This window comes from Anolis carolinensis, chromosome 5, assembly GCF_035594765.1.
Source record: "Anolis carolinensis isolate JA03-04 chromosome 5, rAnoCar3.1.pri, whole genome shotgun sequence".
In the NCBI taxonomy this organism is placed as follows: Eukaryota; Metazoa; Chordata; class Lepidosauria; order Squamata; family Dactyloidae; genus Anolis; species Anolis carolinensis.
In genome coordinates, this window is record NC_085845.1 from 99,130,986 (window position 1) to 99,156,163 (window position 25,178).

Consider the following 25,178-nt stretch of genomic DNA (forward strand, 5'->3'; position numbering starts at 1 on the left):
AAAGTGTTTGGGACTGAGAGGCTTTAAAGATCAAATCTGACCCAACTTACACTAAACTTTTAAGTAAGAGACTGAAGGAGCAGCTTTGTTATGCATCTTCTGGATAAACTTGAAATAGTAATCCCAATGAACTGGAGGGCTTCTATGGTTTAGTAGAACTTGGATCTGTGTTTAAATTTTCATAAAGTGCATCCTGAGATCTTGACCTGTCACCAGCTCTCAACCTAACCCACTTAGCAGGCTTAATATGATAATTCAAATAGCACTCTGATTAATGAGTTTAAATGACAGGAGAGTCCACCTGAACATTAGGAAGAACTTTCTAACTGTAAGAGTGGTTCAGCAGTGGAATTTTCTATCTCAGATTATAGTGGAGGCTTCTCCTTTGGAGGCTTTTAAACGGGCTGGATGGCCATCTGTCAGGGGTACCCTGGGATGCCTGCCTGTGGTGGAGGACAATGCAAAATCTAGGATGAAAGGGTCCCCAAATGAAAGCGTTCCTTGGGTGGTGGACCATAGTGTTTGGAAGGACACTCGCAGGGTTTGGGCTACATGTTCATGGAGCTCGCTATAACTGCAATGTCAGTGGAAAAGAGTGACTTTGTAGCTCCTCAGCACTGGGAACTATAGCCTGTTTGTGGAGGCTGGAAGCTGTCTGTGTGAGTTGACATCTGTGCCACATACAGACATACGGGTTTTCACTTTTATTATAGATACTGTATATGGAATATATAGACAGGTAGATATAGTGATGGATCTCTATTAAAGGAATTGCAGAAGTTTCAGATCTTTTGAGTGGGTTGTCAGGTCCCTAATAAATATTAAAGAGAATGGAGCATGAAGTGGTAAATCAAGAGTTTATGCTTTTTTTCTCTTTCAGTCTGGCCATGCCATGTTAATCAGCTTTTCTTTAAGCCTGGCTACTCATCCCTAAACCTTGCTTTTCACATGTTAATCTCCTTCAACTTTCACATCATCAAGGAAGGGAAGAATCCTCTCCAAAAATATTGTTGGGAATGACTTGGAAGGCACACAACAAGAATTATTTTTTTAACTGGTAAGTATCCCTGATTATTTCACCCGTATATAATCCGAAGGAGATCAATTTTCTCCATAAATACTACTCTTTCCTGGAAATATTGAAAGGGGAGCTTACCAGTGCCACATCTAACATCCTACCTTTTCCAAATACTGTTCCATTTGTCCCACAAATTCGCCAGTCAAAATTGTCATTACAGATGGCTTTGGCACTAGAGCTTGTCCCATGGAACAGGAGTCGCTCATCAATGTCTTTCCCTCCATTTTTCTTCTTCATCTGATCTTTTTGCCTGGTATAAAACAAATAATTCTCACTTCTGGTGAAGTTAAATCTGGCAACACTAGTTCCCCCCCTCCAATTTTAACAATCATTTAAGAGTACATTAATGGCATTGGAAAGCTTTCCAAGGGCATGCCTGGTGCTTCTACCAGTACCCTGGTATCTTCTCTTAGTGGAAGATACAAGGCTTATGTGGGCAGTAGGCCTTTTCATTCCTAGACACCTTCTCCCATCTTTGTAATTACAAAGACTAGAAACCTTTTTCTGAAGCAACTTGAAAAAGAAAGTTGTGCTACAATAAATTGTTTATCCAATTACTCAGTCTACTAGTTATGGCATTTTTCTTTTCTGTGACAAGAAAAAAACAAATTACTGTTTTGCTGTTCAAGCATGATAAAAATCTGCTTACTTTGTTTGATATAACCATGTTCAAAGTGCTTTATGTATCTTATTGTTACGAAATCCCCTGAAAAAGTGATCTATATTAATCCCATGCAAATTACTGAGGAAAGAGACTGTGTTTTTTGCAGGAAAGTGAATTCTGAATCTGATACTGCATTATGTTTTTCCTGATGGAGAATCATCAAGCCATACCTACATGCCTGTTTTCTTTATATAAAGCTGAGGAACTTGTCCTCCAGATGTCTGCACTTCAACTTGAGAAACTAATAATAAGCATTAATAATAATATAGTAGCCCCAAATCTTCAAGGTGAAAGGATCCCTACCTTTGCTCAAAAAGCAAATGTGGGGACTATGTGTCTTTCTCAGAGTTATTGGACCGAAAATGGCAGCATCACTGACGCTGAACATGCTAACAATTTTGGCAAGCCACTGTATGACTGCCAGGTCTGAAGAGATCACATCATGCATAGTTTCTAGACCAGATCTGGGCATCCTGACCTACTGAAGAAAATTTGGGAAACTATTAGCATGCTTCTGTATGATATGTAGATGGTCTTTATGCAGATTGTCTTCCAGAATTTCCTTGTAAAATAAGCCAGAATAATCTGATTTAAAAAAAAAAACCAGATACAAACCACTGGAAGATTTCCCAAAGTGATGGATTCTGGATCCTTGTTATTCTGTGGATGACATGATTTTTCATTGTCTTTTGAAAAAGAGTCTCAATGTTAATGTATTCAGGTGATATTTTGGTGAGATCAATAACCTAAAAATCACAAGATGTTAAATGAGTTTAATAAAAATGGAACATCCTGCACATGTAGCCGACACAAAGCAGAAAATAAGACTCAAAATGCTACATTTTCTGCATGGGAACAAATGCAGTTATTATAATGATACACTTTACTTATATTCCACACTTCTCCCCTAGCAGATTACAACATTTTACATAGGCAAACATTCCATGCCTTTACAATCAAATTACATTTACATCCTCTACAAAATCAAAGTGCCCAACATGAATCACTTTTCCTTATTGTACCAACCCCAGTCACCTAGCAAGTTTGATGAGTTAATGAAGATTAGAACATGGATTCCCCAAAACCAAGTCCTGCATACTGACACTTCAAACCTATCTCCACCTCCTATTCTTTGAACCGGTTTCCCACCAAAATCATACATATTATCATACAACATGTGTCTCTTCCTTCTTGACTCTTAATTTACAGTATTAGGACTCAAGACTAAAAAGATATGAATCCTCCAATTAAACTAGAACTTATTTATACTTTACTAGAGAGTAAACCCCATGTGATTCAAAATGCATCTTTGAATAACCTTTCCAGGGTCCATTTTAGAGATCCACAAAGTAGTAAGCATTTCTTCCTTTTAAAATAGAGGGGTCATACAGCAAAAGCCCTGTCACTTCAACTGAATATATATATTTCATTTATCACATTAATATCCCATCTTCAATCATGAAATTGGAGACACCATATTCAAAATCTTTAGGTCAATTCCCTGGCCAGATCCCTGCCGTAGCTTCAATGATCTGGGCAACATGACTGAAAAAGGATATTTACAAGCTGGAAAATGCCAGAGAGTGAGACCAAAATGGTAAAACGTCTCCAAGGTATATTGAGCCTGGAGAAGGTTAAGAGGTGACAGGATAGCCATGTTTAAATCCTTGAAATGATGGCATATCGAGAATGAAGCACACTTGTTTTCTCTTGCTCCAAAGACTAGAACATAGAGCAATTGATTCAAACTGCAAAATAAAGAGATTCCAGCTAAACATCATGAAGATACTAAGAGCTGTTTGCCAGTGGAATATCTTGTCTCAGAGTCCTCTTATTTGGAGATTTTAAAACAAAGATTAGCTGAAGATCAGGAAGGCTTTGATTGTGCATTCCTGCAAGGTAGATTGGAGTTAGACTGGATGACCCTTATGCCTCTTTGAAATCTATGATCCTATAATCTCAGGAATCTTCTATGGCAGGCCTACACAACTTGGACCTTGTGAAGGGCCAAGATTTCCTCACAAATTCTTTTGCAGGCTACACCACCTCCCCCTCCCTGCCAAACGGAAAGTCCTGCCCCTTCCTCACCCTTCACATGGGAACATCTACATAAGCAATGTAGTTATGTTGCTAACGGCGCTCCATGCAGTCATCCATGCAGTGTCTACGGACAACGCCGGCTCTTCGGCTTAGAAATGGAGATGAGCACCAACCCCCAGAGTCAGACATGACTGTACTTAACGTCGGGAAAAAACTTTACTTTCTACCTATTTTGCTACTCTGATTCCTAGCCCTAGACCCCCATTTTCCACTTTCTAGCAAGCAACTGCTGCAATTGAATGGGATCTATTTCCCTGTTGTTCAGGAAGCAGCTGACTGTCATTTCTACATTTTTACACCCTCCCAGTGTGACGGTCAGTAGCAGGATTCCTGTCACATTTCCTCATGCCAGAGATTACCCACACAAACTGCTTCCCCATTGATGGCAGTGGCAATTGCCCAAATGGGGGCATTTTCACCATGTTTTTTTCCAACCTCCAGGCATTCTGGACCCAGGAGAGGTTTTTTAATAGCAGAAAATGATCAAGAATTGACATCCAGATCACTTCCTGCTGCAAAAAATGTCACCTGAGTTTTTAAAAAAGCATGGATGCAAAACCATATCTAGAAACAGGCAAAGATATAAGACCCCGCACCTGCAATGTCCCCTATAGACAGGATCTGCCCGTGAGTTTCATGGCTGCACAGTGTACAGTGATAAACAATCTGGCACACAGAAACGTCTGTATCACATATGCCGTGTGGAATGCTGAGCCCATATTGCTTCACACATTTGAATGTCGGGCAGAAAAAAACAAGTTCCAAATCTCTTCCACAATAATCAGTTAGCTAGTTACCTTGAACCCAATTGAAGGTAATGCTGATTTGTCCCAGTGGCTGGGATAGTTGGGTGATGGAGGTGGCAAGGTAACAAGCACTGGAGCTGAATGGGCTGTGTGCCTGTTTACACAACAAAAGAAAAATAGATGAGAACTACTGATCCTCTTGCTAGATGACCGGCATTAGATTCAGCAGATTCCAAAGGAGTCACGGTGAAACGCAATGGATAAGAGCACTAAGAAAATTAAGTTCCCTACAAACTCTTTCTCGTTATCACTGGCCAATATCTGGTGTGAGAAATGGCTGAGAAAGTATGACACTTGATATGATGCTGCAAAATTCCTCAAGTATTGGGGAAAGCACTGTATACATGGCTCTGTTTGGATAGAAACACAAGTTGATACAACTTGAGCCAAAAAAACCCCAGTGGTTTCTATTATTTATAGCCAGAAAAATTCCGAGTATATGCAGAGAATATAGACATTCTACCTATGGCCTCAGTTCTAAGTAAATCTAAAGGTCTCCTCTCACCGCTGAACACTATCAAGAAGTCTGTTTTCTAAACTTTTTTTTTTTTTTGCTTTCCTTGCTACATTTCCTAGCGTCTTTCTTTTCCTAGTACAGTAGAGTCTCACTCAGGGGTCCCCAAACTTTTGAAGCAGAGGGCTGGTCCACAATTCATCAGACTGTTGAGGGGCCGAATTATCATTTGAAAAAAAAAACTCCTATGCATACTGCACATGTCTTCTTTGTAGTGCAACAACAACAACAACAATGAAAAAACAATACAGTATTTAAAAATGAAAACAATTTTAACCAACATAAACTTATCAGGATTTCAATGGAAAGTGTGGGTCTGCTACTGGCCAATGAGATAGTCAAGTTAATTAGGATTGTTGTTGTTGTGCCTTCAAGTCATTTCAGACTTTGGCCGAGCCTAAGCCTAAAATTAATTATTTATTTACTGCGTTTATTTACTACATTTATATCCCACCCTTCTCATCCCGAAGGGGACTCAGAGCAGCTGTATGTACATACAATATATTATATTATTAGAATAACACAATATTAGCATTATATATTACTATGTTGAACTATACCACTATACTCTTATATAATATGTAATATATAACATATAATTAATATTATTATATGGTATTACTATTAGTATTATATTGTATAACATAATATTATCAATATTATATGTATATACAATATATTACATTATTAAAACTGATATAAAAATATTATATTATAAAACTGAGGGTGGGGGCCAGGTAAATGACCTTGGAGGGCCGCATCCGGCCCCCGGGCCTTAGTTTGGGGACCCCTGGTCTCACTTACCCAAGCTAAACGGGCCGGCAGAAGCTTGGATAAGTGAATATCTTGGATAATAAGGAGGGATTAAGGAAAAGCCTATTAAACATCAAATTAGGTTATGATTTTACAAATTAAGCACCAAAACTTCATGTTATACAACAAATTTGACAGCAATAGTAATTCATTACACATTAATGCTACGTAGTAATTACCGTATTTACGAATTTAGCACCAAAATATCACGATATATTGAAAACATTGACTACAAAAATGGCTTGGATTATCCAGAGGCTTGGATAAGCGAGGCTTGGATTAGTGAGACTCTACTGTATGTTCTTCTATTTTGTTCAGCTGGAGTCAATGGAACCTTAGACCCACAAAACTGATTCGGTACCTATGACTTTTTCTTTAACAAAAATTATACATAGCTGCACCATCTAGACAATTTAACTTACTTCCAAATAGATGGGAGGAAGAAAATATTCAGATAGATTCTAAAGTTCATCCAGGATTCCCCCTCTTCCAAAACAGCATATATTGTTGCCAGACTGGCTGTGGGCCATGAAGTCATATTACACAGTTCATTATCTGCAAGAGGCACCTCACTAACACATTATTAGCAACAGGTCTAGATGCCAACTCACTCTACACAAGCTTGTGTTTCTGCTTGTTTGTCTCTGTCCCCAGAATGTCTGCCTTCTGGGAGGCATGTGAAAAAGTCTTTGCCTGTGTGGATACTTGGCAAAGTTGGGCATGACTGCAGGGCTCTTGACTGCCAAAGGGCATGAGATTATAAGGGGGAGAGAGAATCTCGTTCTTCATATCCTTGGCATTTCTGGGGACGTCTCTCATTTTGGGAAGGTTTGCTGAAATTTCACAAAAAAACCCTGTTCTGTTCTGAATCTGAAGTTTAGGGAACACAGCAAAATACTCTGGAATTTACTTGAATCTTTTGGCTGGGTGATTAGTCCTAGACTGTGATGCAAGTATTTCATAAGCTATTCTATAAAGGAATCCTTTGCAGGAAAAGATGAAATGAGGCAGGTTAGGTTCTGTCCCCTTTCAAGAGCTCCTTAGTGCAGCTATGTTCTGAATATTCTGAATTACCCTTGGTTCCCATGTCATGGTTAATCCCTGATAGTGAACTAACCCTGACTAGGAGTCTGGGAACCAACAGGGATAGCTGCACTTTGCTTATTGTAATACATGTTTGGAGGGAAATAGGAAAGACAACTTCTTTTATATATCGTTCATTGATATCACATTCAGCCCACCAGACAGGAACACTACTAGCAGGCTTCATGGGGTCCTAACACTGGAAGAAAATCCCTCCATTTCTCTCCGCCCCAGTCCTCCAGGCTGAGTATATTCCTGAAGGCAACCATTCTTTCAGTCTAGCCAAGAGACAACAAGGACACTGAAAAAGAAGATCAGTCAGAGCTCCACCTGAAGGTGTTCTTCTTCCCTGCAGAAAAGGCTCTCAAATGCGGCTTTCACTGGAAAACGAGTATTTTGTTTCCTTTACAATTTTTTTGTGTACCAAACAGATTTTTTTGATGCTGATCACATAAATAACTTCAAAATTGTCACACCATGTAAGGTTTTTGAGAAACTGTCCATTTTGTTTTTAAAATTACTGCAAAATTTTGAAACATTTTGTTTTTTAGTAACTTGCACGATTTTTAGATTGCTCATATCTTTGACAGCCATACATTATGTAACATATAACAGAGACCCAGTCTGTTGAAATACCACAATAATAAATATCTGATTATGTAAAATTTTGCTTGGGTATGCCAGAGTCATGGACACTAGAAGATGAGGAGGTAGATGATGGTGGCCATCAGATGCAGATAGAAGCTGATGCTGATCCTGACTTTGTGCCATCAACGTTAACTGCTCCGAGTCCCTCAATGAGGGAGAGCGGGATATAAATAAAAAGAAAATAAATAAACCTCCAGGGATCCTAATTTACTATCCCAGGCATAGCTGAACAATTTGGTCAAGGATATAGGTTTATCGAAGAGTCAGGCAGAGCTGCTTGGATAAATAATAATAATAACTTTATTTTTATACCCCGCCTCTATCTCCCCAAAGGGGACTCAGGGAGGCTTACATGGGGCCAAGCCCGAATAAAAACAATAGCAATATAAAACACAACAATAGACAAAAGACATGCACAATTATAAACATTTTAAACATTAGCCAATAAAAACAAATGACAAGAACTAATAAAAACATAGATTAAAACAGAGAGGTTGTAAAAGTAGACTGGGTAAGGTGCACCATATAAATATTGTAAACATGAGGTGACTGATAAAGTGCTGCAAATTCTTGGAAGTACAAATTGGGATGGGAAAAGACCCTGTATCTATATCAAGTTGACAAAGTAAAAAGTGCAAACCGGTACAAGAACGGTCACAGATACAGGATTGTTATAGGGATGAGCAATCTTTATCCAAAGGCCTGAGTGAAGAGCCAGGTTTTCAAGCTCTTTCTGAATGCTACCAGGGTGGGGGCTTGCCTGATTTCCCTGGGGAGCGAGTTCCAGAGCCGGGGGGCCACCACGGAGAAGGCCCTCTCTCTCGTCCCTACCAACCATGCTTGTGACGGAGATGGGAGTGAGAGGAGGGCCTCCCCCGACGAATGAAGAGATCGTGCATGTTCGTAGGGGGAAATGCGATCATAAAGGCTGCAAGGATAAAATCTTTTGTCATCCGGTACAAAAATCTCAAAAAACTGTGAGGAAACAAAACATTCCCAAAAATTTGTTGACCAGTGTTTCATGCACATTACTGTTTTTATAGACCATGTCAATGCTTAAGAACCAACCCAGTGCCCCTGCCTTATCTCCTCTTGGCTGGGAAGACTTTAGCTAGGGGATAATAATAATAATAATAATAAAACTTTATTTATACCCCGCCACCATCTCCCCAACGGGGACTCGGGGCGGCTCACATGGGGCCATGCCCAAGACAATACAATAGACAAAATATAAAAACAACATATCAGAATGCAATTAAACAATGCAACAATAACACTACACAATACAGAACAAAAAAGCAGAACATAGCATAACATAACAAGGGCGGGCCGCATGGACACAAGGTTAAAAACTCGGGGTAAGAAGAGATAAGAATAAAACCATGGGGAACAGGGTCTACAGAATACATGTTGGGGAGAGAAACACAGGAGGTATATACAATTACTCTCCGAAAGCACACCGGAAGAGCCATGTTTTTAAAACTTTCCTAAAGGCTAAAAGAGTGGGGGCTAGCCTGATCTCAATGGGCAGTGAGTTCCATAAACGGGGGGCCACAGCAGAAAAGGCCCTCTCCCTTGTTCCCACAAGGCGGGCCTGTGATAAAGGCAGTGGAGACAGGAGGGCCTCCCCAGATGAACGAAGGGCTCGGGCAGGTTTATAGTAGGAGATGCGGTCACGAAGGTAGGCGGGTCCCAAACCGTTTAGGGCTTTATAAATGATGGTCTGCACCTTGAATTGGGACCGGAAAATGAACGGCAGCCAGTGGAGCTCCTTAAACAAGGGAGTAGATCTCTCCCTGAAACTCGCTCCCGTTATTAATCTGGCCGCCGAGCGTTGGACTAGTTGTAATTTCCGGGCCGTCTTCAAGGGAAGCCCCACGTAGAGCGCATTACAGTAGTCCAGTCTAGAGGTAACTAAGGCGTGCACCACCGTGGTCAAGTCAGACTTCACGAGGTATGGTCGCAGTTGGCGCACAAGTTTGAGTTGTGCAAAAGCCCTCCCGGCCACCGCCGACACCTGAGCCTCAAGCGTCAACGCTGAATCCAGGAGGACCCCCAAACTGCGGACCTGTGATTTCAGGGGGAGTGCAACCCCGTCCAGCACAGGTTGCCACCCAATACCCCGATCCGACGAGCGACTGACCAGGAGGGCCTCTGTCTTGTCGGGATTGATCCTCAGCTTGTTCCTCCTCATCCAGTCCGCCACAGCGGCCAGGCACTGGTTCAGCATCCGAGGGGCTTCCTTGGAGTCAGATGGGAACGAGTAGTGGATTTGCGTGTCATCTGCATAGAGATGGCAACGCCCTCCAAAACTCCGGATGACCTCTCCCAGCGGTTTCATGTAGATGTTGAAAAGCATGGGGGAAAGAATAGACCCTTGCGGGACCCCACAGGTCAAAGGCCAGGGGTCCGAGCAGGTGTCCCCCAGCTTCACCATCTGGGAACGGCCCTCCAGGAAGGACCGGAGCCACTGCAAAACAGTGCCACCAAGCCCCATCCCAGACAGCCGTCCCAGAAGGATACCATGGTCGATGGTATCGAAAGCCGCTGAGATGTCCAGGAGAACCAGCAGGGTCACACTCCCCCTGTCCAGTTCCCTGCGGAGGTCATCCACCAAGGCGACCAAAGCCGTCTCGGTACTGTGCCCAGGCCTGAAGCCAGACTGCGAGCGGTCCAGAAAATCAGTGTCATCGAGGAACCCCTGGAGCTGCGTGGCAACCACCCGCTCCAGAACCTTGCCCAAAAATGGGAGGTTGGAAATTGGTCTGTAGTTGTTACATACGGATGGGTCTAACGAGGACTTTTTAAGTAGCGGTTTTACTACCGCCTGCTTAAAGCAGGATGGAACTGACCCCTGGCACAAAGAGGCATTAATTATAGTCACAAACCAATCCAACAGCCCCTCTTTGGCCAGCTTAACCAGCCAAGAGGGACAAGGATCCAGAGCGCAAGTGGTCGCCCTCACAGACCCAAGAATCCCCTCCACGTCATCAGGAAGAACAAGCCGGAAAGAATCCCACAAGATCGAACAGACAGGTACCTCGGTTACCTCCGCTGGAACTACAATTAAACTGGAGTCCAAGTCACGGCGTATCTGAGCAACTTTGCCTGCAAAATGGTGCGCAAAATCGCTGCACCTGGCTGCCAAGTCATCGGGGAGCCCCTGGGCCTCAGGAGGCCGCAGAAACTCTCCCACAACTCGGAACAGCTCAGTTGGCCTATTGGCCGCAGACGCTATGCGAGCAGTCGTGAAAGCTTTCCTGGCTGCTCGCAGAGCCACGGAGTAAGCCTTAATAGCGGCTTTAGCCCGTGCTTGGTCTGACACGTCCTGAGATTTCCTCCAGATGCACTCTAGTCCCCTCCTCGTACGCTTCATCACAGCCAGCTCCTCAGTGAACCAAGGGGTCGACGTGGCTCTGCGCAACGAGAGGGGACGTTCGGGAGCGATCATGTCCAATGCCCTTGCCAGCTCACTATTATAGCGATTACACCTGTTCTCCCTTCAGTACCACCAGATCCCTGGCTGCCTGGGTAGTCAACCCTTTCTTTTTTTTAATCCACCTCGTTTGTCTACTTCCCAGCTCTGGGTCCTCAAGTACCCAACTTAGACAATGGGTCTTTGTTATATCAGAGTGTGAAATTATACCCTTTCTTCATCTTTACATCTTCAGAAGAAACAAACTTGGGGCGTCTCCGGACCTCTCTCTGGGTTTGGTAGAGCACATTCCTCTGGGTCATATCTTGCAAAAAAAGAGACAAGATAGATCTTTTTATTCTGCAGGTCATACTCTCAGGCCATTGTAGATAAACTTAGGAGGGCATTTGGTATCACTATTAAAGGTTGTGATGGAATGTGTGGGTGAAAACTTATATGAACATAATACTTGAAGTCAATCGATACAGTACCTTTAAAGCTGATAACATAAAGCTGGGAGTCTGCTTGGAACTGGATGCTGCGCTTCGGATCTGCTAGAAATACATTCTCTAGATCATCAGAACATATGTTAGAGCCTTGAGCTTTTCCATCCTGTAGTGAGAAAATTTGTAAAAATAACATATAAAACATCACACTGAAGTTCTGGGACATGGTCTGCTGAGTGTGTCTCTTCTCCCACTTACGGTGCAGTTCAAAGACATAACCATGTTAGTTTTTGAACTGCACCATAACAAACAAGGGTGTCAAACTGCATTAATTCTATACTATAGTTGGACTTCGGGAGGATGGAATTTATCCCTGGGAACGCATACTAACATACCTGTGGACATGAGATCAGGACAGAGTTGGGTATCTTCTTCTTAGCAAGAAAGACATTACATAAATACATATCTGGGCAGGTGGGCTCACGTGTGGGATTGCAAGACTAGAATCCAACATGTATCAACATTAATACTTCAGGTTTTGGACTGAACTTTTTTTAACATTATATATCATAAATGTTCCAATGTATTAGAATTGGATAAAACTCTCATTAAATCTAAGTTTTAAAAATATAACTGACAATAGCCTCAGTCTCACTAAACTGTATTTAGTACAACTATTAAAGTTTACAGCAAATCTATCCAGGAATAGTTACAGTAGAGTCTCACTTATCCAAGACTCGCTTATCCAAGGTTCTGGATTATCCAAGCCATTTTTGTAGTCAATGTTTTCAATATATCGTGATATTTTGGTGCTAAATTCGTAAATACAGTAATTACAACATAACATTACTGAGTATTGAATTACTTTTTCTGTCAAATTTGTTGTATAACATGATGTTTTGGTGCTTAATTTGTAAAATCATAACCTAATTTGATGTTTAATAAGCTTTTCCTTAATCCCTCCTTATTATCCAAGATATTCGCTTATCCAAGGTTCTGCCGGCCTGTTTAGCTTGGATAAGTGAGACTCTACTGTATCTGCAATCCATAATGACACCCAACAGCAATTCCTATGGCTTCTCACAGAACTGTCATGAATATTAATAATAATAATAATAATAATAATAATAATAATAATAGCAATAATAATACCCTGCAGGACTCAAAAGCATAACATAAAACTTCAGCATACAATTTACAATATACAAATATTAAAACAGTGTTAAACATCATTAGTATTAAAACCAATTCAGATTAAATCCATGAAAAACATAGAAAGGAAATTACCCCCTCTTCTCCTGCTCCCTTCACAGCATTCCCCATCATCTCAGCAGACTAAAGAACAAGTGATGGGAAATAGGTGGGCCCTATCAATCCCAGAAGTTAGTTTTGCCCAGGGCCCTAAAATACACCTGTTTTTCATATTCAATCAATTGGCCCAAACCAAAGATTGCCACAACACTGGGGGTGAGGAGCGGGGATTGCCATCCCATGTCTCTGTGCCATCTCTGCCAGGGGAACACAGGATAGCAGTGGGAATAATTGCAGCTCGTTCTGTTTCGACGTACAAGGGTTTAATATGCTCTTACTCCAGTTAAGATAAAAAACAGGCCCTTTCCTCCCTGCAGTTAGGTTGGCTCAGGGCCCTAAAATTCATAAATTACAAACTGACCTGTTTTCCATATTCAATCCATTGGCCCATGTCATTTTTCCAGTACCAAAGCCACTTTGTTGTCATTACAAATTTAGCAGGTTTGGTGACTGATGATGGAGTGGATAGACGTCGAATTGGATCAGTTAAAGAGGTCATAGTCCCAAAATTGACACCCAAATTCAAAAGACTAGGGGAAAGAGAAAGAGACGGAGAAAAAATGTATAGGTATGTATGTATAAACACCAAACATATGTATTCAACACAAATTTCTAATGGTATTAGCTGTCACCATTCCTCCTCATCCCCTTCTATCAACAAAAATCCTCAAAGGTCAATAGGTATATAAAAGTGAGACCATATAAAAGGTTAGTGACATGTCATAAAGAAAAAAGACATTAATTGCCTCATTTTTAATTTACCAGAAGACTTGACAATAGGGGAGCAGGCAGGAAGATGAGCTACTTGCCTGAAAGAGCTACTTGCTCTTCCTACTAGTGTAGTGGTTCTCAACCTGTGGGTCCCCAGATATTTTGGCCTTCAACTCCCAGAAATCCTAACAGCTGGTAAACTGGCTGGGATTTCTGGGAGTTGTAGGCCAAAACACCTGGAAGCCCACAGGTTGAGAACCACTGTAGTCCCACTTAAGGTGGATTCTTCTAAGGATTCAGATGCAAGATCCGTCCTATTTCTCTCTCCTACCACTGTAGCACTATAATAGAAAAAGATTATAGTTCCTCCTTTGCATCTCTCTTCCATTATCCTACTGCAATCTCAATTTGTACATAACAAGAACTAGCTCCCAAATGCCTCTACCGTTGGCACAGGCCCAATCTACACTGCATTATATGGGCAGTGTAGGCACATATAATATAGTTCAATACAGTTAAACTGCATTTTTTATTTATCTGCACTGATTATATAATACAGTTTCAAATTGCATTATATGGCAGTGCAGATGGGGCCACAATCTCTTGACACTATAACACAAAGTAGCACAAGTTTTCCAGAATTCTCAAGGTTACGGCTGAATCACACGGTTTGGACATATGATGGGAGAAAAGGATCAAATAGTATGACAAAGGGCAAATCTTTGTTTTCTCTTATGTAACCAAATCACAGTCATCCATTTCAGGGGACACGATAAGAGGGGAAAGATATCCCTCTGCTCACAGACACAGTACTAAAGGCAAAAAAAAAATTCTAGCTCCTTTAATAGACATTTGACTTGAAATCATTGAAGTCACCAGCTGATTTAAAGTATCAGAGGTATTTTAAATTAATATCACTTGTAAACATAATGGCATCGAAGTGTAAATTATTTGTAATCCCCTTTAAGTGTTCAAATATTGACTTCCTGCTAGTCTCCCTCTTTTTTGTTTTGACTGAATCTAAGTTAAATACAGTAGAGTCTCGCTTATCCAAGACTCGCTTATCCAAGGTTCTGGATTATCCAATGCATTTTTGTAGTCAATGTTTTCAATATATCTTGATATTTTGGTGCTAAATTCGTAAATACAGTAATGACAATATAACATTACTGCGTATTGAACTACTTTTTCTGCCAAATTTACATGATGTTTTGGTGCTTAATTTGTAAAATCATAACCTAATTTGATGTTTAATAGGCTTTTCCTTAATCCCTCCTTATTATTCAAGATATTTGCTTATCCAAGATTCTGCCGGCCCGTTTAGCTTGGATAAGTGAGACTCTACTGTAATCTTTAACCCTTTGCTGGTCACATAGAGCCCTTCCACACAGCCATATAACCCAGAATATCAAGGCAGATAATCCACAAAATCTGCTTTAAACTGGATTATTTGAGTCCACACTGCCATATAATCCAGTTCAATGTGGATTTTATACAGCTGTGTGGAAGAGGGCATAGTTTGTTAACATTCATCCAGCCTCCCAGGTTTCACTAGCATTTAGTGCAGTGGTTCTCAATCTGTGAGTCCCCGGGTGTTTTGGCCAACAACTCCCAAAAATCCCAGCCAGTTTATCACCTGTTATGATTTCTGGGAGTTGAAAGCAAAAACATCTGGGGACCCACAGGTTGAGAATCATTGCTTTAGTGGCCTTTCTTCCAGTCCTTAAGTACTGTTATTCAATCAGCTCAGTGTGAAGACACCACTTACAGCTGCAGCTTTGCTAATTTACATTTCTTTTTAATTGTACGCAGGAATTTTGCTTTACTCACATCTCCAACAAGTAGAATAAGAATCTAGAAGGTAGATGAATTGACCAGAAAAAAGGAGTTGTCTCAGTTTCTTCATTAAAATGGACAATTGGTGCACTTGCGCTGCATTTTTCAACAGCAGCTAAATGCGGTGGGTTCTTGTTCATGGCCCTCCTGACCCTGCATGCCACTGAGACAGATGCCCCAGCAGGACATCAGAGTCAAGATATTTGTGAGTTGAGTGAATCATTGCATTATCTTTTCCAAAGGAAAAAGGTCTACATTGAGAAGCCAGGGTTGAACCTCTGGTAGTAGAAAACAAATTTCCACCATTATTTTTCACAAAGAAGAAAAAAACCACTTCATACCTGGTAATACTTGGGTCACAATAGGCTTTTTCTATTTCCACTCCATTGGGTAAATCATTCCAACCACTTACACTATGCACCTGCCATCGATAAGGCAAATGGTAATGGATCATATTGCAGTTATCTACAAACAGAACAAATAAAAGGAAAATACCCAGTGGTTATTGCAACTAATAACAGAGCATGAAAACCAAGCAAATAACAGAAACAGATTGGTAATAACTGGTAATAATCAGACTTTAAGTAACATAAAGGTCGGACAAAATTGGCAGCAGATTATTCAGGCAAAAAGTATTCCTTAGGGATGGGGAGTTTCACAATGACACTTGATTTTTCACTTATTCTCATCAGCAATTCCTTCATCAAAGCTCCTCTGCAACTGAGTGCAATGTAGAATCACATGGAGGAAGGTGGTAAAATACATATCCTGGGTCCAAAATCTATTTACAGCTTTAATTAAAATTTGTGCACCAGCTGCGACTGTACCTCGGAAAGCCTGACTTGGCCATGGTGGTCCACATCTTAGTTACATCCAGAATGGACTATTGTAATGCACTCTATGTAGGGCTGCCTTTGAAGATGACTCGGAAACTGCAGTTAGTGCAAAAGTTGGCAGACAGATTACTAACTGGGCTAAACTTTCGAGAGCATACCATGCTCCTACTAAAGCAGCTCCATTGGCTTCTGAACAAGTTTCTGTATCCAATTCAAAGTGCAGGCGATTACCTATAAAGCCCTATCTTCGAAAGTGCATCTCCTATGAACCGGTGTGGGCCTTCTTGGTGGTGGCGCCCAGGCTCTGGAATGCCCTCCCTAGAGAGGTCAGGCTATCCCCTTTGCTTCAAGCCTTCCGTTCCAGCTTAAAAACATGGCTCTCTAAGCAAGCCTTTGATCTTACATAGGTTTTTAAGGATTAGTCCGAGGATTTACTGTGGGCATCACATCGGCACTGGACTATGTCAATTGAAACAACTTGTTTTTATCTGCAGCTATGACTGCACTTTATGAATTTTAATGTTTTACATTGTATTATGTGTGTGTGTGGTTGTAATTCGGTGGTTTTCTTGTATTTTATAATGTGTTTTATGAATACTGATGTTAGTTAATAATTTTTTAACTGATTTATATTGTACTGTATAATTTTTATATATGCGTTTTATTGTAAGCCAGCCTGAGTCCCCTGTTGGGTGAGAAGGGCAGGATATAAATATTGTAATAAATAAATAAATAAATAAATAAATAAATAAATAATGTATTATCTGTGTGCGGCACTTCGTTGTATTTTGTTGGCCACCCCGAGTCCCTTCAGGGAGATGGTGGCGGGGTAGAAATAAATTATTATTATTATTGACACAACGACATTGTATGACACAGCAAACAAGATAGATATGCTGGATTTCATATCACAAAATCACAAGTCGAACTCTTCCCAAGCGTTTAGGATTGTGTGATGTATTTTCGAATGTTGCGTGCAGATCCCAGTAGGGTGGCCTTTTGCAGTTGGCAGATCGTAATTTTGTCAATGTCTATTGTTTCCAAATGCCAGCTGAGATCTTTTGGCAGGGCACCCAGTGTGCCAATCACCACCGGGACCACCTGTACTGGTTTCTGCCAGTCTTTAAAGTTCAGTCTTGAGGTCCTGATAGTGGCTGAGTTTTTCCTGTTGTTTTTCATCAATTCGACTGTCACCTGGTATGGCGACATCAATAATCCAAACCTTTTTCTTTTCCACAACTGTGAGGTCTGGTGTGTTGTGTTCCAGAACTTTGTCAGTCTGGATTCAGAAGTCCCACAGTATCTTTGCGTGTTCATTTTCCATTACCTTTGCAGGTTTGTGGTCCCACCAGTTCTTTACTGCTGGCAGGTGGTACTTGAGGCATAAGTTCCAATGGATCATTTGGGCCACATAGTTGTGCCTCTGTTTGTAGTCTGTCTGTGCGATTTTCTTACAGCAGCTGAGGTTATGATCAAGGGTTTCGTCAGCTTCCTTGCACAGTCTGCATTTCGGGTCATCAGCTGAGTCTCCCTGGAAAATTCCTCTTCTGATGTTGACAAGTCCATAGCTTTCATTTCCAACAAACAGTTCAGTTTTCCAGTGCTCCATCATGTTTTCAATAAAGGTGTTGTTGTTGTTATTTTGAATTGAGCCAGAAAGGACTGAGCCAATATGGATCCCAAGGGACATTTCTTTACTATTGGTAATGAAATTTAAATTTTACTGTCCTTTCTCTGAATCCTATATGGTCAAGAAGTGGAGTGGCCTCTTTCAGCACTGAGATGTTTCATGAGCTACATCTGATATAAAATGTAGGCCCGTGACATTGTCACTTTTCTTCTTTTGTATTTCTAACATCTTTTGCCTGATAAAGAAGCCAGTGAAGCACCAAAAAACTTAGATGATATATTCTGAGTATTTCAGCTGGCCAAGGTATCACTCTTTTGTAGATATTTGTTCTTGCTGTAGTAGGCATAAAAAGTGGTGAACTATCATCTAGTTTGGCTGCCAAATGGTAGACTTTTCCAGTGAAATCAATGATTTTGCCAGCAAAAGATGCATATTACTGCTTCGAAGCAGATTAAACATATACTGATTGACCAATGCTGGATATTATCGAGGCCAGGCCTCCTCAGCCTGCAGTGGTCCATTTGCTTTGGATTTCAGTTCCCAGAATTCCTGACCACTGAACAAATTGGCTAGGGTTTCTGGGAGTTGGAGGACCCAACACCTGGAGGGCCACAGGTTGTGCAGACCTGAATTCTAGGAAAACACTCAGCAGTGGGTTTCTTCCTATGAGGCTTAGCCCACTTCTAACCAAGAGGGAAAATGCTCAGGAGTGGGTTTCTTCCTATGGGGCTGATATTAAGCCCACTTCTAACCAGGAGGGAAAACGTTCAGGAGTGGGTTTCTTCCTATGGGGCTGATATTAAGCCCGCTTCTAACCAGGAGGGAAAATGCTCAGGAGTGGGTTTCTTCCTATGGGGCTGATATTAAGCCCAATGCTAGCCACCAGCCACTGGAGAGAAAACGCTCTTCCCTTTCTGCCAAGACTCTACTGTATTATAATAATCAGCAAGGTGAGGCTAAGCTGCTTCTCCCTGCAAGCAAAGTTTGGTTGAATTAAAAACGCTTTCTCGTATATCCGAAGGTCTTCTGAGGCCATTAAATAATAATAATAATAATAATAATAATAATAATAATAATAATAATAAAACTTTATTTATACCCCACCACCATCTCCCCAATGGGGACTCGGGGCGGCTTACATGGGGCCATGCCCAAGACAATACAATATAACCATAACATAATACAATTAAATAATACATTACATAAAATAAACAGTACAACATAAGATCAAAACAGCAATATAACAAGAGCGGGCCGCATGAACACTACATTTAAAAACTAGATTAAAAATTAAAAACTCTGGGTGAGAAAGGGATAAATGGGCTCCAATGCTTGGAATTGGAAGGTTAATTCCGAAGGGCCAAACCACCTCGGAACCCCATTTGGAACCCAAAATAGATACGATTTTATTCCGATTAACATCGATTCCGAGGAATTCGCCCATGCCTAGTGGTGTCTTTCACTTCTAATGAGATTTTATCTGTTCATCTGTCTAAATATATTATTTTGACTGGCTTTTCCAGGCTCTGAGTCATTTGTTCTGTTTTATTTAACTTATCTGCTATCTAAAGGAGTTTAACTAAGTTTGTTTAGATTTGTCATTTGCTATCTGTCCTTGAACTGAACAGCTTGCCTGCTTCACTGGTTGACTTTTGAGCTCTAGCAGAAGTGTCTGAAAGCTTGCAAAAACATTTGAGGAGTGGATTTATTCTAGCAGTTGCATTTAAGGTTCCGTGTATTAACAGCAATTAGGATTTAGTATTGGACACAGCAGGAGACCTTGTGAATGCACTATTCCATCATTCTCATCACCCTCTATTCAAAACTGGTAGAGAAAAGGAAAAGAACAAGGCCTCAAGCCTCAATTTAAGGGGGAGATTTCAAGGAAGGCCAGTTCTACCTCTATTTCTACAGCACCAGAAGTTTGTTTCTTCAGTGAAAAATTATTTATTCATTTTGTTTTATATCTTGCCCTCTCTCCCTCGTAGTTGGCAACAATTTGATGCCATTCAAACATGACATTATCAACTCAAATTACAAACCATATTAGAGAGACTTACTTTTATGCTTGCAGAACTGAAAGAGATAATATAGACATATCTCATCAATTTTCTCTTTCTCTGCATTCTGGGGAGATATAGAACAATGAGCTGTTTTCACATCTATATGAGAAAAAGGAGCAGAATTTTTTTTATCAATAACAACTCAGAGACATTCCTTCATTCTCTCTTCAACACTGCCAATGCAAATTATGACTGCAATGAACCAACTGTGTATTATGTTACAAAGCAAATAATTCAACGGTTAATTTCTGCATGTACATGAAAATATAAACACATTTTGAAAAATTGCTGAAATTCACCTATGCCAAAAGGCCAATATAGATTTATCAACACTAATTTAGAGGGATGCATGTTACACTGGGTCTTTTTTTGTTGTTAACTGCAGGGTTTTTTGTGTGTCAGGAGCAACTTGAGTCACTTCTGGTGTGAGAGAATTGGCCGTCTGCAAGGATGTTGCCCAGGGGATGCCCGGATGTTTTGATGTTTTTACCATCCGTATGGGAGGCTTCTCTCATGTCCCCGCATGGAGCTGGAGCTGATAGAGGGAGCTCATCCACGCTCTCCCCGGGTGGGATTCGAACCTGGCAGCCTTCAGGTCAGCAACCCAACCTTTAAGTCACAAGGCTCTATCCCTCAATGCCACAGGGGCTCCTTTAACTGCAGTTAAGCACACTTCAACTTATGACCTGAAGAAAGAGAGACTTCCAAGTCACTTTGTTATTAACTGTCTTGCTCAAATCTTGCAAACTTAAGGTTATGGCTTCCTTGATTGTGTCTCCCCATTTGTAACAGGGTCTTTCTTTTCTTCAATTGCCATCTACCATGTCAAGCATTACTGTATTTGATGTTGTATAATACAGTATGTCCAAAGTATAACAGTTTAGTCATCTTTGCTTCCAAATTATTGATGTTCTTCCCTCCAATTTTTACACTTCCATCATCAGAGTTTAATCCAGCTTTGCGAACAATATATTCCGTAGACAAGTTAAACAGATAGGGCAATAAAAGGCAATGAAGTGCCAAAAGGAAACCATTCCAATTCTTTGTATTCTATCCTGATGGTAGTCTTTCCCTCACTGAGTACAGGTTATGGAACTAAAATGTTGTGGCACACTAATTTAATTTAGAGTGAGACATAATTTTTTTATGATCTACACAATCAAAGGCTGTGTATTATCAATTTACTCCTGAATTCAATCACAGAATCTTTCCATCTCTTCCGCTTTTGCTTCTAGGGATGGAGCATAAACTTGGATTCATTATGGGTGATCACTTGTGGCTGAGTATAATTGCATTCAAGAGGCAGAGTACCCAAGTACTCATCCCAAGTAGTGTAATGTTCATATATTCCACTTGTTTTTACTATGTCAAGCTTTCCTTGATTCGTGTTTCTCACATTCCATGTTCCTATATGTGTTGTGCAGCTTCAGAGTTTCCTGTCACCTCTCAGCCCACCAACAGCTGAATATACTTTTGGCTTCAGTACAGTTGCATCATTATCCACAGGGCTACTCCTGTCTGTGCTCTGCTTTTCCCAATAGCTCACTGAGTGCCATCCAACCTTGGACACTTTTTTGTGTGTGCACTGTCTCATAATAGAATTTCATGATGTTGCCTCCAAAAAAAACCTCCACCAGTGTCATTCCCACTACTGCTGCTACCCAGTAGCCATTTGGCACATTTAATCTGGCTCCTCAGCAAATACCTGACACAGAAGACTCTATCAGCAGCATTGCTGCCATCAGTATTGCCTCTTGCATTACAGAAGCATGTAATCCCACTACTGCAAATAAAAACTTAGTGATGTGGTAACCTTTGCTATCGAAATATAGAAGTGCTGGCTTAGACTTCCTGAACCCACTTGGATGCTTTGCTTAAAACAATGGACTGGCTCACCTTGGTTTGGGTCTATGTTCATAAAATTATTCAAGCTGGAAGTCTGCTCAAGTATGGATTTACTCTGATTTCCAGACTTTTCTTGATTTGCTGTAGGTTTGGCCTTTGAGGAGGAGCCTAAAACAACAGAGAAGAACTTTCAGAGGTTAAGGGAAACAATGAACTTCTCCTGAGACAGGAAAACTCAAAATGACTGTTCATTTTCAGATAGGTCTATGGACCATAATAAATGTTGTAATTTGCTGAGTAAAACACAGCGTAGTTATCTATCCCATTCCTATCCACTTTACCTCACTCATCCCAAGTACTGAAATGTTCATATATTCCACTTGTTTTACTATGTCAAGCTTTCCTTGATTCATGTTTCTCACATTCCATGTTCCTACGTGTGTTGTGCACTTCAGGGTTTCCTTCTTCTGGCACTATCTTTTTTCCTTTGTGCATTGTCTCATCATAGTGTTTCATGATGTTGCCTCTGAAAAATCCTCCACCAGTGTCATTCCCACTACTGCTGCTACCCAGCAGCCATTTGGCACATTTAATCTGGCTCCTCAGCAAAAGCCTGTCTGACACAGAAGACCCTATCAACAGCACTGCTGCCATCAGTATTGCCTCTTGCACTACAGGAACATATAATCCCTGTTGGGTTATCTAGCAATCATGCATGCATTTTCAATGTGAGATGGTTTATGTAGTTAGTTTTGTTTGTTGCTTAGTAACCTGAGCCAAGCTGCATTCCAAAGTTGATGGCACCATTTTAAGGGTTGTGCATGTGAAGTGAAAAAGGGGAGTATCCTTTCTGGGGACACACAGGAAGTGATGTACACCTTTAGAATTTGGGGAGACTCTCTTCCTTCTCTCCTTCTGCTCTTCCTGTTTTCTTGATCCAGCCATGCCATGCCGATGTTACTTCTTTGTTAAGAGATATGTAGTATCCTGAACTGTATTCTTTTGGAACTAAGATGTTTTTACCTGTATGACCATCACCATACAAGATTGTGAGTAAACATATTTTTACTATTTTACTTTTGATATCTCTGATGCTTATGTGCATGACTCTTTAAAGGGAAAGGGAGGCTGGCTATTTTGCTTTTTCTCACCTCTGCTCACATAAACCCCTAGTCTTCTGCGTTTTTTGCTACTCTGCACCAATATCTAACCGTATTGCTATCATAATCCTAACAGGTTATGAATATATTCTTAATAATCCCACTACTGCAAAAAAAAAAGTGATGTGGAAAATTTTGCTATCAAAATATAGAAGTGCTGGCTTAGACTTCCTGAACCCACTTGGATGCTTTGCTTAAAACAATGGACTGGCTCACCTTCGTTTGGGTCTATGTTCATAAAAGTATTCAAGCTGGAAGTCTGCTCAAATATGGATTTACTCTGATTTCCAGACTTTTCTTGATTTGCTGTAGGTTTGGCCTTTGAGGAGGAGCCTAAAACAACAGAGAAGAACTTTCAGAGATTAAAGGAAAGGGGAAGTCACCAAGGGGCATGAGCAAGGGGATCCACCTTTCCCACCTATAGGATATTTAGTAGCACTCACATTTGTTTGCACCTAATTCTCTAGCCAATGCGGTAGTTTTGTAATTACAGATTGTTTGAATATTGAAAGCCATCTTATTATCCAATCCTTCTGCAAGCAGCAACTTCAAAGCTATTGGATCCATAAGGCGATGAGATCTCTTGCATCGCGGAAAGCGACACTGTCCTTTGAGAAAGTACCGGCAAATATGAAGCTTGGAGCAATTATCTTGCTGGTTGCAGTTCCCCTCCCCTTTGTTGTAGGCGTTGCACACCTTAAAATAAGGAGGAAACGAGGCATATGCTTGAATCGTCATCTGCATTGTATTTGTCTGAGCTGCAGATAAAGTGCCAAATACAACCCTTCCTACAAAATAATAATAATAATAATAATAATAAATCTTTATATCCCGCTTTTCTTCCAAAAAAGGGATCGAAAACGGCTACTCCAAGACTTAGGATTGTGAATGTTTATGCTTATTTCACTTACACACTGCCTTGCTCTCCAAAATGAAACTCAAATGACTCCTAATAAGACTAAGAAAATCAAAACACAGCATGAAATTTTGGCATAATGTAGCAGATGATTTGTTTTATTTGCTCTGCATTGATGGTATATCGGGGTTTGTGGAATTTTATTGACATAGGGTGGGGCATCATATACCTTGTTATTACTTTAAATGCCTGTGGTTTTCATTGGAATGTTTTTTGTATTGATACTCTGTTACAGTAATTACAACAATATTGTGAATTTGGTATTTTAATACTTTAGTACTTTATATTAGTGACAATTGGTAGCTCAAAATTATTATCACCATTCTACACTGACAACAGCAGCAGTTTAGTGAAAGATGTTTAGATGCCAAATACAAGTAACTGAAATATCTCTGTATAACATGTTCTGCTCCCACACTGATTTGTCAAACATTTTTGGCTTCAGGAAGAGCAGAATTTCAAAGTTTGAGTCAGCTTTGAAACTGAAATTATTCCATGTTGTGAAATAAGCATATTAAAAGTTGACTGTGTTTCCCTTTTAGCTAGTTTAATAACCACCTCCTCACCAAGGTCCCACAATAAGGAACTAAACAGTTAATGTAAAATTAAGTGGTAATACTGTATTTTTGTAACTCACATCAGGAAGGAGAAAGGGGTCATTCTGGAGAAGTAAAACACATAATTCATTCTCATTGAGGCCAGAGAGTTCATGGTTCTTCAGAACTTTTCGGTTATCCTCTGATAAAATATCATGAGAGTATTTGCAAGCCCTAGAATAAAAGGAGAGGAATGGAAAATCATTTTAAATAGCAAATACACCTTATAATATGACACGTAAATGTACATGTGCACTCCAAGGAATATGTGCCACATGAGGCAGAAGAAGTGTTGTTGCAAACACTGGAACAGGTGAGCGATCTTCCAGGTGGCGAAAGGAGATATGACTCTGCACTACAGGTGATTCCAGTTGCAGATGTCCTGAAACCTTTGCTGTAGGCTCTTGTGTTGGCAGGAAACTAAGGTTTTCTTGGATTAGTTCCTGTGATAGGGCTTTGGCTAGAACGTTAGCTCTGACTATCTTTTGTGCTGTGTCTCTTTTTACTTGAAGCAGATCTAGATCCCGTTGCAGCTCATCTTGCTTGGCTTCAGCCATTGCAAGCTCTATTTCTCTCTGGGCCCTGGCCTGTGCTAGGTCAGCTTCTTGTTGGGCCCTAGCCTGAGCTAGAAGCAGTTTCTGCTTGGCTTTAGCCTGTTGAAGGAGGAGTTCCTCTTCATTGAAGGCAAGGTCTTGCTTAGCCATTTC

General features: G+C 40.6%; 1 protein-coding gene and 1 long non-coding RNA gene across 3 annotated transcripts in view; one reads left to right on the plus strand and one right to left on the minus strand.

The window, feature by feature from the left end:
• The window catches only part of LOC100555072 (zinc finger CCCH-type antiviral protein 1), a 40,785-nt gene that overhangs the window by 2,430 nt on the left and 13,177 nt on the right, over nt 1-25,178 (minus strand). For both annotated transcript variants that reach the window (XM_062983596.1, XM_062983595.1), the window contains exons 2-13: nt 24,513-24,645; nt 23,403-23,655; nt 23,176-23,292; nt 21,851-21,967; nt 19,952-20,053; nt 15,767-15,890; nt 13,240-13,408; nt 11,613-11,733; nt 11,353-11,446; nt 4,640-4,742; nt 2,358-2,488; nt 1,180-1,328 (exon numbers count right to left, since the gene is read on the minus strand). In XM_062983596.1, the coding sequence (XP_062839666.1) occupies nt 1,180-1,328; nt 2,358-2,488; nt 4,640-4,742; nt 11,353-11,446; nt 11,613-11,733; nt 13,240-13,408; nt 15,767-15,890; nt 19,952-20,053; nt 21,851-21,967; nt 23,176-23,292; nt 23,403-23,655; nt 24,513-24,645 (1,613 nt within the window). The remainder of the gene's footprint in view (nt 1-1,179; nt 1,329-2,357; nt 2,489-4,639; nt 4,743-11,352; nt 11,447-11,612; nt 11,734-13,239; nt 13,409-15,766; nt 15,891-19,951; nt 20,054-21,850; nt 21,968-23,175; nt 23,293-23,402; nt 23,656-24,512; nt 24,646-25,178) is intronic.
• On the plus strand, nt 256-17,037 carry LOC134299761 (uncharacterized). Its single transcript, XR_010007010.1, has 2 exons — nt 256-1,057; nt 15,402-17,037. It is a non-coding gene; the product is annotated as an uncharacterized LOC134299761 (long non-coding RNA).